At 43.6% G+C, this 15,243-nt stretch overlaps 1 protein-coding gene across 10 annotated transcripts in view; it reads left to right on the forward strand.

Moving 5' to 3' along the window:
- ubr4 (ubiquitin protein ligase E3 component n-recognin 4) overlaps positions 1 to 15,243 on the forward strand; it is a 196,346-nt gene that overhangs the window by 80,631 nt on the left and 100,472 nt on the right. For all 10 annotated transcript variants that reach the window (XM_048561072.2, XM_048561074.2, XM_048561075.2 and 7 more), the window contains exons 45-49: positions 1,854 to 2,028; positions 3,873 to 4,074; positions 6,191 to 6,354; positions 8,024 to 8,240; positions 8,741 to 8,957. In XM_048561072.2, the coding sequence (XP_048417029.2) occupies positions 1,854 to 2,028; positions 3,873 to 4,074; positions 6,191 to 6,354; positions 8,024 to 8,240; positions 8,741 to 8,957 (975 nt within the window). The remainder of the gene's footprint in view (positions 1 to 1,853; positions 2,029 to 3,872; positions 4,075 to 6,190; positions 6,355 to 8,023; positions 8,241 to 8,740; positions 8,958 to 15,243) is intronic.

The raw sequence follows: 15,243 nt of genomic DNA on the forward strand, positions 1-15,243 counted from the left end.
TCCTGCCTCTCTCTCCTGCCTCTCTCTCCTGCCTCTCTCTCCTGCCTCTCTCTCCTGCCTCTCTCTCCTGCCTCTCTCTCCTGCCTCTCTCTCCTGCCTCTCTCTCCTGCCTCTCTCTCCTGCCTCTCTCTCCTGCCTCTCTCTCCTGCCTCTCTCTCCTGCCTCTCTCTCCTGCCTCTCTCTCCTGCCTCTCTCTCCTGCCTCTCTCTCCTGCCTCTCTCTCCTGCCTCTCTCTCCTGCCTCTCTCTCCTGCCTCTCTCTCCTGCCTCTCTCTCCTGCCTCTCTCTCCTGCCTCTCTCTCCTGCCTCTCTCTCCTGCCTCTCTCTCCTGCCTCTCTCTCCTGCCTCTCTCTCCTGCCTCTCTCTCCTGCCTCTCTCTCCTGCCTCTCTCTCCTGCCTCTCTCTCCTGCCTCTCTCTCCTGCCTCTCTCTCCTGCCTCTCTCTCCTGCCTCTCTCTCCTGCCTCTCTCTCCTGCCTCTCTCTCCTGCCTCTCTCTCCTGCCTCTCTCTCCTGCCTCTCTCTCCTGCCTCTCTCTCCTGCCTCTCTCTCCTGCCTCTCTCTCCTGCCTCTCTCTCCTGCCTCTCTCTCCTGCCTCTCTCTCCTGCCTCTCTCTCCTGCCTCTCTCTCCTGCCTCTCTCTCCTGCCTCTCTCTCCTGCCTCTCTCTCCTGCCTCTCTCTCCTGCCTCTCTCTCCTGCCTCTCTCTCCTGCCTCTCTCTCCTGCCTCTCTCTCCTGCCTCTCTCTCCTGCCTCTCTCTCCTGCCTCTCTCTCCTGCCTCTCTCTCCCCCCCCCCCTCTCTCTTCCCCCCCCCTCTCTCTTCCCCCCCCCTCTCTCTTCCCCCCCCCCTCTCTCTTCCCCCCCCCTCTCTCTTCCCCCCCCCTCTCTCTTCCCCCCCCCTCTCTCTTCCCCCCCCCCCTCTCTTCCCCCCCCCCCTCTCTTCCCCCCCCCCCCTCTCTTCCCCCCCCCTCTCTCTTCCCCCCCCCTCTCTCTTCCCCCCCCCTCTCTCTTCCCCCCCCCTCTCTCTTCCCCCCCCCTCTCTCTTCCCCCCCCTCTCTCTTCCCCCCCCCTCTCTCTTCCCCCCCCCTCTCTCTTCCCCCCCCCTCTCTCTTCCCCCCCCCTCTCTCTTCCCCCCCCCTCTCTCTTCCCCCCCCTCTCTCTTCCCCCCCCCCTCTCTCTTCCCCCCCCCTCTCTCTTCCCCCCCCCCTCTCTCTTCCCCCCCCCTCTCTCTTCCCCCCCCCCTCTCTCTTCCCCCCCCCCTCTCTCTTCCCCCCCCCCCTCTCTTCCCCCCCCCTCTCTTCCCCCCCCCTCTCTCTTTCCCCCCCCCCCCTCTCTCTTCCCCCCCCTCTCTCTTCCCCCCCCTCTCTCTTCCCCCCCCCTCTCTCTTCCCCCCCCCCCCTCTCTCTTCCCCCCCCCCTCTCTCTTCCCCCCCCCCTCTCTCTTCCCCCCCCCCCTCTCTTCCCCCCCCCTCTCTTCCCCCCCCCTCTCTCTTTCCCCCCCCCCTCTCTCTTCCCCCCCCCTCTCTCTTCCCCCCCCCCCTCTCTCTTCCCCCCCCTCTCTCTTCCCCCCCCTCTCTCTTCCCCCCCCCTCTCTCTTCCCCCCCCCCCTCTCTCTTCCCCCCCCCTCTCTCTTTCCCCCCCCCTCTCTCTTCCCCCCCCCCCTCTCTCTTCCCCCCCCCCCTCTCTCTTCCCCCCCCCTCTCCCCTCTCTTCTCTTTCTCTCCTCCCTGTTCGCTTTCGCTCTTCTTCCTACCTTCCCTTATTCTCCCTGTCTTTACATTAGTATGTTTCTAAGATTTTTGCGTCATTAATTCAATGTTCTGATTCATCTGTTTGTCTTTGTTACTTTCTTCTCTGCAGTTCGAATGGTGGCAGTGGGAAAACTGTTCCAGCCCTGTGCCAGTGGTCAGAAGTGATGAATCATCCTGGCTTGGTCTGTTGTGTCCAGCAAACCACTGGAATTCCACTTGTCATCATGGTCAAACCAGACACCTTCCTCATCCAAGAGATCAAAACTCTACCAGCGAAAGCCAAGGTCAGACATTGTCGTCTTGTATGCTGACATTGGGCAATAAGATGCCCAAAGAAGTAAAGTTGAATTTGACCTTTGTATATGTATTGCCCATTATAGATTTTCTCTGAATTATTGTTTTATGGATATATTAATGTAACTTTCCCACAGCAAAATACTCAAGCCTCTCATGCGCTTTAGTGCAGATTATTTTCAAATTACTGCAGTGCAACATGTCAGCACTGGAATCGAATAATCCTGGGAGAAATTTACTATCTGACCTAGGAAAAAGGGACAAAATCACATATAATTCTTGCGCATTAAATGAAATTGTGAGGTTTAGCATCCAGTTCAGACAGTGCAACTCAGTGATTGCAATTTATTAAAATTCTGCTTCTGGCTTCAGATTCCCTTTATCTACATCCTTTGCCTTATTGACACTCAGAGCTGGTGATTCAAATAGATTGGCGGCAGCAGTTTCTGCTGTTCACACAGTCCTGAAGCAGGGGATCCTCAGGTGATGGGTCTTTAATTTGCTTTCCACAATCTTGAGTTATTTTTCTAAATTTAGCTGTTACAAAATAAAACAAATCCATATCAAGAAAAGAGACTTAACAATTTTGTTTTATTAGTACCAGCTTGGTCAAATAAGAGAAGCCACATTAAATGCTTGTGAAAATACTATAGGTAAGTTCTAAATCATTTGCAAGTCATAAGTACAGAAATAATAGTAATATTACAAAGAGATAACTCAAGGTATTACACCTTGGGGGGAAAAAAAAGTTCCTACATCCCTCTTTAAGCTCCAATGAAGGGTTGTCATCTGAGTTGTCAATTTGTTCTTTGAGTTTGCCCAATTGCTCACTTTATCTAGTGAATAGCTGAACCATATGGAAGAGATTTTTTTCAGTGATTAACTATAGTTTATTTCCTGAATCTTGAATTAGAGAGGGGAATAATCATCTCGGGTTCCTAATCCAGATTACTGATGGTCTTGGTTGAATGTTGTGAAGCATAGGATCATCTGATGAAGCAGTTTGTTAGGCCTCAGTCAAACTGACCAATAAATGTTGACAATTTAGCAGAAAGCAACTGGTGCTCAGGTTCACATTTCCCATCGAGACCTTGCATTTACAATGTCTCTTTCTTTACAGTACTTAGTTTGCTGGTATTTTACTGATGGTTCTTCATTACTTTGGATAGTTCCTGAAAAAGATTTCTGTTACTAACTTGCGAATTTATTGATGTGAAAGCAAACAGGAGATTGTGTAAGGAGAGAGGGGCAAAGTAGTCCATTTTGAAAGAGGAGACTCATTTTTGCAGATACTAAGTGACCTACTTTGCATTTTTCATTGTACTTTGGATACCTGGTGTTTGCTTTATTGATGTAAAGATCATTCAACAGCTGAGTATGTGAATATCACCATAAACCAAGGAGCTAATGCTCCCAACTGAATATTCGTGACAGATCTCGTAAGATGTTTGTGTGTCACTTTGGAAATGAATAAAGAGACTGAAAAAATTCTGAAGAGATTGCAGCTTTTAGAGAGTATGTTAAGGAAACTTCTCAATTCCCCTGGAAAGTGTAGTAGGGAAAGGTCTCAATTTACAATTTTCTAAATGGATGTAAGGAATCTGAGTAGGGTAACTTGTCAGGGGAGAAAATGAGAGAAGATTAAATTGAGTATTCTGCTTTAGAGTGGGCAGTCAGTTACACACATGCAGAATTCAACAATGGAGAGACTTGATAAGATGAAAGTAGATTAACAAGTAAATAGTCTCAGTAGGAGGCATTTAAGAACTTTGCTAGCTCCTACATTTAATGTTCTTATATGCTGTGTCATCACCCCCCCCACCTTGTATTTTAGATCCAGGATATGGTTGCAATTCGCCACACAGCCAGCAATGACCAGCAAAGAACCACTATGATACTCCTGTGTGAAGATGGCAGCCTGCGGATCTACATGGCAAATGTTGAGAACACTTCTTATTGGCTACAGCCTTCGCTGCAACCCAGCAGTGTAATCAGCATCTTGAAACCAGTACGCAAACGCAAGGCTGCAGCTGCCAGTAAGGTTTTATTCTCTAGGCAATTCTGTACTTGGGTAAAAGGAGAGAGAAGCAGTGAGCATATGTATGTGTATGTGAAATGTTGTGTTCTAGCTACATGGTTTTTGTACTTGAAGTGCAGAAGATGGTCCCCTCATTAGAACCTCTATTTCAGTTCCTCTGGGATAGAAGTCTGTAATCTTGTATAAAATATTTACTGCTGAGTTACCAAGCCCAGTGCAAAATAGATAAGCAGAACTGAGAAGTGGTGAATTAACCATGAGGTCAATTACTGCCTGTCTTACCTGAAGGTATTTCTGCTCCCTGTGTTCTGCCTCTGCCACATTCTCTCATCCAGTTATCATTATATGTTTTGAAAAAAGGCAAATGAAGCAATTTCTCTTCTAATCTTATTTCAAACTACTGGTGGTGCTGGACTTAAGCTCCAGATATAAATACTAAGATTTGGGATCTCCTTTCTTTGCAGTCCTGTATATTCTTGAGGTTGTTTGTGATAACATTATTGGGACTTTGAATTTTTATACAATAGTGTACCAAATTTTATTGCCACCTGCTTGCTATTTTCTGTTTAAAATCAAGAGTGCCTGAAACGTATAGCAAGTCAATTCGTGACTAAAAGGCAGGGTCAGGTTAGTGTTAGAGTTGGGTCCTTTTAACTGGTTTTTGTTTTGACCAAACAGATGTATTCTACAAGATGTAGATGTGTGTTAAAGCTCTGCTGACAACATTAATCACTTGCAGTTAAATAGACACATCAGAAACTAGGTGTAGGCCATTTGGTCTTCTTAAGCTTGCTCTGCTATTCAGTATGAGCATGGCTGATCTTCAACTTGATAGCCCGTTTCCCACTTTCACCCCATATCTTTTTAATCCCTTTAGCCCCAAGAACTAAATCTAATTCCTTGGAAACATTCAATGTTTTGGCTGCAATTGCTTTCTGTAGCCGAGTGTTACACAGGCTCAGCTGTCTCCGGGAGTCTCCTCATCCTAGTTGTAAATCGCCAACCCCTTTCCTTTAAACAGTGACCCCTGGTTGAATCAACCTGGTCATCAGGTACATACTTTTTGCATTTAGCTTGTCTAATCCTGTTAGAAGTTTAGATATTTCTTTGAGATTGTCCACTCGTTCTTCTAAACTCCAGTGAATATAGTCCTAACTGATGCAAACTTTTCTTCCTCAGTCTTGCCATCCCAGGTATCAGTCAATTAATCTTTTATTACACTCACTCCTCCATAACAAGAACATCCATCCTCAAAGGAGACCAAAACAGCCCATACTGGTCTATGTATGGTCTCACTAATGTCCTGTACAGTTGCTGCAAGACATCCCTTCTGTACTTGAATCCTCTTGCTTTGAAGGCTAATGTAGCATTTGCCTCCTTCACCACCTATGTCCCTGCATGCTTGCTTTAAGCTAGTGACATACGAGGATACTTAGCTCCTGGTGCATCCTCCCCCTTTCCCAATATGCTGCCTTCCAGATAATTTGGCCCCTCTTTTTGCAACCAAAGTGGACAACTTCATATTTATCCAAATTATACTTCATCTGCCATGCATTAGCCCACTCTCTCAATCTTTACATTACACTTGAAGTATCTCTGCATTCTCACAGGTCATCCTCCCACCCAACTTTGTGTTGTCTGCAAACTTGAAGACATGATATTTAGTTCCCACATCTAAATCATTAATGTATATTGTGAATGTCTGGGTTCCAGTCACTGCTCCCTGCAATACTCCACCTGTGCCTTAATTTTACGTGCTAATTTTTTATGTGTGACCTTATCAAATGCCTTCTGAAAGTCTACATTAAGCCACTTCCACTCGCTCCCCTTATCAACTCTACTTATTGCATCTTCAGAAAATTATAATAGATTAATGGAGCACGATTTGTCTTTTTTGTAAATCCATGCTGACTCTGTCCAATCCAGTAACTGTTTTCCAAGTACTCTGCCTTTAAACCTTTTATAATGGACTCTAGCCTTAAACTGCCAATGTCAGGACTTTAATTTCCCTTTTTCTCATTACGTCCTTTTTAAATAGTGGGGTTACATTAGCATCTTACTTGGTACGTCCTTCAGTAGCATCTTGAATAACTATTGACAAATTTATTCTACAGCAACTCGCACCACCAGCCAAGTCACATTTCCAATTGATTTCTTTGAACACAACCAGCAGCTGACTGACATTGAGTTTGGAGGAAATGACTTACTACAGGTGTACAACATGCAACAAATTAAACATCGGCTGAATTCCACGGGCATGTATGTCGCCAGCACAAAGGTACGAGTCATAGAGCTGTACAGCACAGGAACAGACCCTTCAGTCCTCCTTGCCCATGCTGACCAGATATCATAAATTAATCTAATCCCATTTGGCCCATATGCCTCTGAACCCTTCCTATTCATGAACTCATCCAGATATCTTTTTAAATGTTGTAATTGTACCCACCTCTGCCTCTTCATCTGGCAGCTCGATCCACACAAGCACCATCTTCTGCACATAAGAGCTGCCTCTCAGGTCTCTCTTGAATTTATTCCCCTCTCATCTTAAAGTTTGATTTAATGCTATCCACAACTTCCTTTGTTAGGGATGATAAGGTCACCTTTCCCATTTTGTTTTAGCTAGAATAAGAAAATAATTTATTTTAATTCTGAGAGACATCCTCTTGTTTTTGACATCCCTATACTGGGAAAAAGATCTTTGCTATTCACCCAATCCATGCCCATCGTGAATTTATAAACTATAAGGTTCCATGTCAGCTTTCAACATTCCAGTGAAAATAGCCGCAGCCTTTTCAGCCTCGCCCTTTAGCTCAGACTCTCCAATCCCAGTAACATGCTTGCACATCTTTTCTGAACCCTTTCAAGTTTATCTTTCCAATGGCAGGGAGGCCAGAATTGAATACCGTATTCTGGTCAGGCCACTTCTAACGTCCAGTACAGCCGCAACATGACATCCAAACTTCTGCACTCTATGTATTTCCCAGTGAAGGCAAACATGCCAAACATCGTTTTCACACACACCCCCCCCCCCCCCCCCCACCCCCAGCCTACCTGCAACTCCACTTTCAAGTAATATGCACCGCCACTGCCCCCCCCCCCCCCCCCCCCCGCAAAAAAACCAGGTCTCTTTTGTTCAACACCTGTTCCCAAAACCCTACCATTAACTGTCACAGCACTGCCCTGATTTGCCTTACCAAACTGCAGCACCTTGTATTTATCTAAATTAAACTCCATCTGCCACCTCAGTTCATTGGCCTATCTGATTGAGGTCCTGTTACACTCAAAGATAACCTTCTTCACTGTCCACTACACCACCAATTTTGGTATCACCTGTGAATTGCGAGATGTCATTTGTGGCACTTTAGTGGTTAGCACCAGTGCCTTTCAAAATAGTTTTTCTCCTTTTTGTTTTATTTGTTGACAAATCCTATCAAACATATCGCAGTTATGTTGTTAAAAGTTTGTAAACAGTGAATAATTGAATAACACGGTGCAGAAGTGAGCCAAGGCTTGTCATGACTGGGAAAGAGCTATCTAATTAGTTCCACTCTCCTTCTCTTTCTCCATTATCATGCAATTTTCTCTCTTTTCAAGTATGTCAGTTTCCTGCTGGAAATTATTGAATCTGCTTTCAATTTCCTTTCAAGTAGTACACCGCCAAAACAAAATAAGTTGTGTATTTGAAAATGAACTAAGTTCCAGCGTATCCCGGTACTTTGGAGTAACAAGATTCTAATTTAGTTTATTGCAGTTAATTTAAATGTGCTCAATCTAGGTTGAGATAAATTTTGTCATATTTGAAGGCATCCCTGCATATTTACACCGTCAGTTGTTAGTCTGCAGTGGTGGACCAGATGAAAGTCAGTATTGGGCAGTAGTAAAATAGTTTTGCATTTTATTGGATATATTTTGATTAGCATTCAGATTTTATTCCTGTTCTTTCATAGCCGGGTGGATTTACAGTGGAAGGTGTCAACAACAATGCCACTATGGTAATGACAGGGATGCGGATCCAGGTTGGTACACAGGCCATTGAGAGAGCACCATCCTATATTGAAATCTTTGGTCGCACAATGCAGTTGAACTTGACAAGAGCTCGTTGGTTTGATTATCCATTTACACGTGAAGAAGCACTGCAGGCTGATAAGAAGCTCACCATTTTTGGTAAGTGTAACCTGTCAATTGAAACACTGCAATCCAAGTTGATAAGATGTGTTCATGTAGATGTACGAGTCATTGTTTCCAATCTACGCTGATCAACAGTGCCTTATCCCGTACAGCCCAGGATTGTTGGTTTTTTTAATGATGATACCATGTAGTAGCATCACGGATGCTTTCTTAAGAACTTCTGTAGCAGCTGGGACTTGAACCCTAGCTGCCAGGCCCAGAAAATAAGGCCATTACCACTGCACCTCAGGAACTCTCTGTAGTTGGTATAAGCTTGTTTCACTTTTATTTTAATCCTAGTTCTTTTAATTGTGATTCAGATGAGATTGTGTGTAAGAAGTACTAGAATTTTATGCTTTTTGGGAGTAAGTGTATTGCTGTTCTCTTAAACCCCTGGCACTGTAGAGATTTAAAACTAAATCATCTTCACTTCTTATGTTTCGATTTGTTCAATTCAAGTTTCTGAAGTTGTGTCTTTATTTCCTTGGTCATTGCAGTTGGTGCATCAGTTGATCCCGCTGGAGTAACGATGGTAGATTCAATAAAAATCTATGGGAAGACAAAAGAGCAATTTGGCTGGCCCGATGAACCTCCAGAGGATTTCCCGTCAGCCTCTGTAAATAATGTTGCTGTTCCAAGTGTTAGCCAGAATAACAGCACAGGGGAGGTGGACTCAACCACTCCATCCTCCACCAGTGGTTCTGTCCTCGAGAGGTAAGCATGAGGCTGCAACTGCTTGACGTTATGTGAAGTGCTTAATAACTTCATGTTCTCAGTTGGTGAGGAACAAATGAAGAATGGCTTGCATAAAATTGATGACATTGTAAATTAGATTCCACTGAATATTAATGTTAAAATACATACCATTTTTGCACGGTTTAACTCCGATTGGAGAAAATTTGATTGGCAATCAAAGCAATAATTTAAATGAGGAATTGATTTTGTTTCTCTTGCAACATTTGTTCTGTGACCAAAGGCTGGGTATTGAGTTTTTTTTCCTTGCTGATCCATGTGTGTGGCTGTTGTGTGAAAGCTTTTCATTACAGCATGATCTCAGAATGTCCTGAGCTTGCAGTTCCTGTACTCATAGATGAATTCGTGTGTTTTTATGTTCCAAAAAAGAAGTTAATTTGGGAGGTAATCAGACACACAAAGATAATAATTTAATTCGCCAACTTTTCAATTTATTTTCCTCTGTCTTGTTGAGTATACTGAACATGTCAGTCCTAATCTCTGCTACGTACAATTCACTTGAATACTCTGTCCATTCCTTTGTGTATATTTTGGCAGTTGTTATTTATCAGAATATGTCACTTGTGTTGCACTGTTATTTTTTTCTTTCCCTTGATCACTTTTCAGCCATGTCTGTCCCATTCCTTCCCTTTTTGTTATGCCAACACCTTTATATTTGTTTCTTCCAGTTGATGATTTCTCATACAGAAAGTTACTCGGCAAAATTAGAGCACGTGGGCTTGGGATAATACAGATTGAGGATCCTGTCATTTTTTATTCATTCGTGGGTGTTGCTGACTGGTCAGAATTTTTTTTATGCCTGCTCCTGTTTGCCCTTGAAGGTGGTGGTGAGCTGCTGTCTTGAACTGCTGCGGTCCGAATACTGTGGGTTGACTCACAATGACATTAGGGAGGGAGTTCGAGATTCGTGATCCAGCGACAGTGGTTAGCAGACAGAAAACATAGTAAGAATGGGGTCATTCTCAGGATTACAGGTTGTTACTACTAATGGGCTGTAAGAATCAGTGCTGTGACTGTAATTGTTCACAATCTTGTTCTCAGTCTGTATAAATGCTTTGGATTTGGGCACCGAATGTAATCTTACCAAGTTTGCTGTTGGCAAGAAACTAGATGGGATGGATGCAAGCAGATTTAGAACAGGTACGTGAATAGACAAGCATGGAAAATTGAACATAATGCAATTAAATGTGAGATTATCCACTTCGGTAGAATCCAGCAGAAGTGTAGTATTACATAAATAGTGAGATGTTTGGAGCTCGGTAACTTTTTTTAATGAGTCACTCAAAGATAGCATGCAAGTGCAGCAAACAGTGACATAGGCACATGGTATGTTAGCCTTCATCGCAATGTGATTTGGATACAGAAATAAAGATGTCATGCTGGAATTGATAAGTGCTTTGGGGGTGAGGTTGTATCTGGTGTATTATGTGCGGTTTGATCCCCTTAGCTGAGGAAAGCTTTATTTCCATTAGAGAGATTGTATTGAAAGTTCACCAGACTGCTCCCAGGGATAGTGAATTTGTCTTATTTGAAGAAACTAGGTCTATGCTGTCTGCAGGGTTTCAAGGAATGAGGTGATCTCATTGGAATTTACAAAGTTCTTACAGGGCGTGATTGATAGATGTGAATTGAATGCTCCCCTTGTTTGGTGAGTCCAGATGCTGGGCCACAGTACCAGAATAAGGGGTAGAATAGGACTGAGATGAGGAGGAATTTCTTCACTGAGTGGTGACTGTTTGGCATCCCCTACCCAGAGGGTGTGAAAGACCATTCATTAATGTATTTAAGACAGAAATCAATGTATTTCTGGTTACTCATGACAAAAGACCATAAGCAGAAATGGGGGAAAATGATGTTGAAGTAGATGATCAGCCATGATCTGTTTGAGTGGTGGAACGCTTGTCAGACAAATGATATACCGATGATTTCCTATCTTTTGCAGCTCCTTGAAATCTTGTCAAAAGATGACTAGTTCCTGTGTGATTTAGAGATTTGTTCTGAATGCTTTCATGTGTATTCTGTTTGGATTTAAATTTGATTTATTAGTGGTACCATTTTTCTCTTTACCAAAGCCTCTGTGGCTGACCATACTTGCTATCATCACTGTATCAAAACAATCATGTCAGAAATGATCTTTGTCACCAAATCTCACTATCGTCTGCTGTTTTGATCCTTTGATGCAGCTCCTGGAGGAGGAGAAGGCCATTTGTTAAACCTTCAACTTTCCTCAAAACAACAAAAAAATCACACTCCATGGAACCCCACCCAGATTTCTCTACCATATATCCTTTCTTGGCGGCTGACCATTTGATAATCCTTTGTGATTTAAATCTCCACCTCCTGTTCTATTTTCCTTTTGTACTGCAGTCCTGTTCTTTTCACACAAACTCTCCTACTCTTACCGTTCATGATTTCCTGTGCCCTGTACTCAAAACAATGATGAGTCAAAAAAAATGCTATCTCCGACTGTTTTCTTATTGTTTTCCACCATACCCTGTTCTCACCCTCCGTTCCTTCTGCATTTGGCCCTTAGGGAAAAAAAATCTAATGAAAGTTACAGATGCACTTTCAAATTCCTGGCTGCCTAACCTGTATGCCTTCCATTTGCTGTGATATATCTGCATCTGCTATTTTGCTCATCCTCTTCCTCAGCTTGACCTTTTTACTGGCCTTGTGCCCAGAGAAATTTTGACTGCTTCATCAGGTTCGTAGCCCATGTGTCCCCCTCTTGGTTGTCATACTTTGAAAGGGTAGATTTGCACATACCTGGCACAATGCATCTCTCCATCTTTTTAGATCACATGAAGTTCAGTCAGACCTTAGTCACCTGCTGCCAAATTTTCCCAAAATTTCTGAATCATTGTGGACAGCAAAATTACCGATATTTTTATTATGACTGGCCAGCAAACAGGGGACTTTTTTTTTGGAGGGGGGTGGAAATGGGATCCTATTTTCACAAATAACATCCAAAAAATCATGGGGAATAGAGGGTGAAGTGAGAGGGCGGGGCTGAAGCTCAGCAGTATCAGTAGGGAAATGGCGTGGAGAATTTAATAGAACTAACAACTGATAAATCCCCGAGTAGTTCAGGAAGTGGCTATAGAACCTGTACGTGCATTGGTGGTCATCTTGCAAGAAACTGGAACAGTTTCTGTTGATTAGAGTGTAGTCAATGGAACTGTGCTATTTTTAAAAATGGAGGTAGAAAGAAAAGGGGAATTATAGACTTGTTAGCCTGAAGTCGGTAGTGGGCAAAGTGCTACAGTCCATTATGAAAGTTTAATGTCAGCGCACTTGGAAAGCAATGATAAAAACAGACAGAATAAGATGGATTAATGAAAGGGAAATCATACCTGACACATCTGCTGGAGTCTTATGAGCATCTAATAAGTAGAGTTGATAAGGGGAGCTAGCACATGTGGTTTATTTTCAGAACCTTATTTTGATAAGATTCCACATAACAAATTAGCACAAAATTAAAATGCATGAGATTGGGGCAGTGTACGGATATGGATTGAGAACTATTTCACTGATAGGAAATAGAGTCAAAATAAACAGGTATTTTTCTGAGTCGCAGGCAGTGACTAGTGAGGTACTGTGGGGATTGGTGTTTGGCTTCCACCTACCGACAAGTTTGCAGACAGCATAAAGCTGGGTGGGAGGGTGAATTGTAAGGATTCAGAGAGAACGGGATAAGTTGAGTGTTGTGGGAAGTTAAGGGAGAGATTGCTGTGATATTTGCATTGTTGACAGCTACTGGTGAGATGCCAGAAGACTGGAGATTGGCTAATATGCTTTTAGTTCATAAAGTCTGTAAGAGAATGGAAAAGCCAGGGAACTGTGTAGACTGATAATCCTTACATCAGTGGTGGGTAAGTTGTTGGAGGGGACTCTGAGGGACAGGATATACATGCTTTTGAAAAGGTAGGGACTGATTCTGGATAGTCTTTGTGCATGGAAAATCATGTATCACTAATTTGATTGAGTTTTATTTTTGAAGAGGTGACAAAGAAGATGTGAAAGAAGGGTGGTGTACTTTGTCTCCGTGGACTTCAGCAAGTATTTGGCAAGGTTCCGCATGGTCGACTGCTTAGTAAAGTTAGATCAGATGAGATCCATTGGATCTAGTCAATTGGATACAAATTGCTTGAGAGTAGGAAACAGAGGTTGGTGGTAGAGGGTTGCTTTTCAGACTGGAGGCCTGTGACATATAGAACATAGAACAGAGAACATTACAGCACAGTACAGGCCCTTCGGCCCTCGATGTTGTGCCGACCTGTCATAGCAATCTCAAGGCCATCTAACCTACACTATTCCACGTACGTCCATATGCTTATCCAATGACGACTTAAATGTGCCTAAAGTTGGCGAATCTACTACCGTTACAGGCAAAGCGTTGCGTTCCATTCCCTTACTACTCTGAGTAAAGAAACTACCTCTGACATTTGTCCTATATCTTTCGCCCCTCAATTTAAAGCTATGCCCCCTCGTGCGCGCCGTCACCATCCTAGGAAAAAGGCTCTGCCTATCCACCCTATCTAACCCTCTGATTATTTTATATGTTTCAATTAAGTCACCTTTCAACTTTCTTCTCTCTAATGTTGTGGGAAGTTAAGGGAGAGATTGCTGTGACATTTGCATTGTTGACCCCAGTCCCTCAGCCTTTCTTCGTAAGACCTTCCCTCCATACCAGGCAACATCCTAGTAAATCTCCTCTGCACCCTTTCCAAAGCTTCCACATCCTTCTTATAATGCGGTGACCAGAACTGTACATGATACTCCAAGTGCGGCCGCACCAGAGTTTCGTACAGCTTCACCATAACCTCTTGGTTCCAGAACTCGATCCCTCTATTAATAAAAGCGAAAACACTGTATACCTTTTTAACAGCCCTGTCAACCTGGGTGGCAACTTTCAAGGATCTGTGTACATGGACACAGAGATCTCTCTGCTCATGTACACTACTAAGAATCTTACCATTAGCCCTGTACTTTGCCTTCTGGTTACTCCTACCAAAGTGCATCACCTCACACTTGTCTGCATTAAACTCCATTTGCCACCTCTCAGCCCAGCTCTGCAGCTTATCTACGTCTCTCTGCAACCTACAGCATCCTTTGTCACTATCCACAACTCCACCGACCTTAGTGTCGTCTGCAAATTTACTAAGCCATCCTGCTACACCCTCAAAAATGACAAACAGCAGTGGACCCAACTCCGACCCTTGCGGTACATCACGAGTAACTGGTCTCCAGGATGAACATTTCCCATCAACTACCACCTCTGTCTTCTTTCAGCTAGCCAATTTCCGATCCAAACTGCTATATCTCCCACAATTCCATTCCTCCGCATGCCATAGGAATGGTGCTGAGTCCACTGCTTTTCATTATTCATATTCAATCATTTGTATAAATGTAGAATGTTATAGTTAGTAAGCTTGCGGAAGACACCAAAATTGGAGGTGTAGTTGACAATGAAGATGATTAACTCAGAGTACAACGTAACCTTGATCAGGTGGACCAGTAGGCTGAGGAATGACAGATGGAGTTTAATTTCGATAAATGTGAGATGTTGCATTTAGGTCAGGCAAACCAGGGCAGAACTTATACAATTAATGGTAGGGCCCTGGAATGTGTTGCCGACCAAAGAGATGTAGGGGTGCAGGTTCATAGTTCATAGTTCCTTGAAAGTGGAATTGCAGGTAGACAGGAGAGTGAAAAAGGCATTTGGTATGCCTGCAATCATTGGTCAGAACATTGAGTAAAAGAGTTGGGAGGTCATGTTGTGGCTGTACAGAACACTGGTGAGACCACTTTTGGAATACTATGTACAATTCTGGTCTCCCCAGTATTGGAAGGATGTTAAACTTGAGAGGGTGTAGAAAAGATTCACAAGGATGTTGCCGAGACTGGAGGGTTTCAGTTATAGGGAGAGGTTGAATAGGCTGGGGCTTTTCACTTTGAAGCTTCGGAGGGGTGACCTTTATAGAGGATTCTGAAATCGCGATCATGAGCGATTATGGATAGGGTGAATAGCCAAGGTTGCAGGGGTTCCTGAACAAGTGGGTACACGTTTAAGGTGAGGGGGGGAAAGATATAAAAAGGCCCTTGAGGAGTAACATTTTTCACACAGAGGGTAATGCATAAAATGAGCTGCCAGAGGAAGTGTTGGAGGTGGGTACAATGACAACATTTAAAAAGCATCTGGATGAGTAGATGAATAGGAAGGGTTTATGAGGGATAAGGGCCAAAT

This window comes from Stegostoma tigrinum, chromosome 28 (genome assembly GCF_030684315.1).
Source record: "Stegostoma tigrinum isolate sSteTig4 chromosome 28, sSteTig4.hap1, whole genome shotgun sequence".
Lineage (NCBI taxonomy): Eukaryota > Metazoa > Chordata > Chondrichthyes > Orectolobiformes > Stegostomatidae > Stegostoma > Stegostoma tigrinum.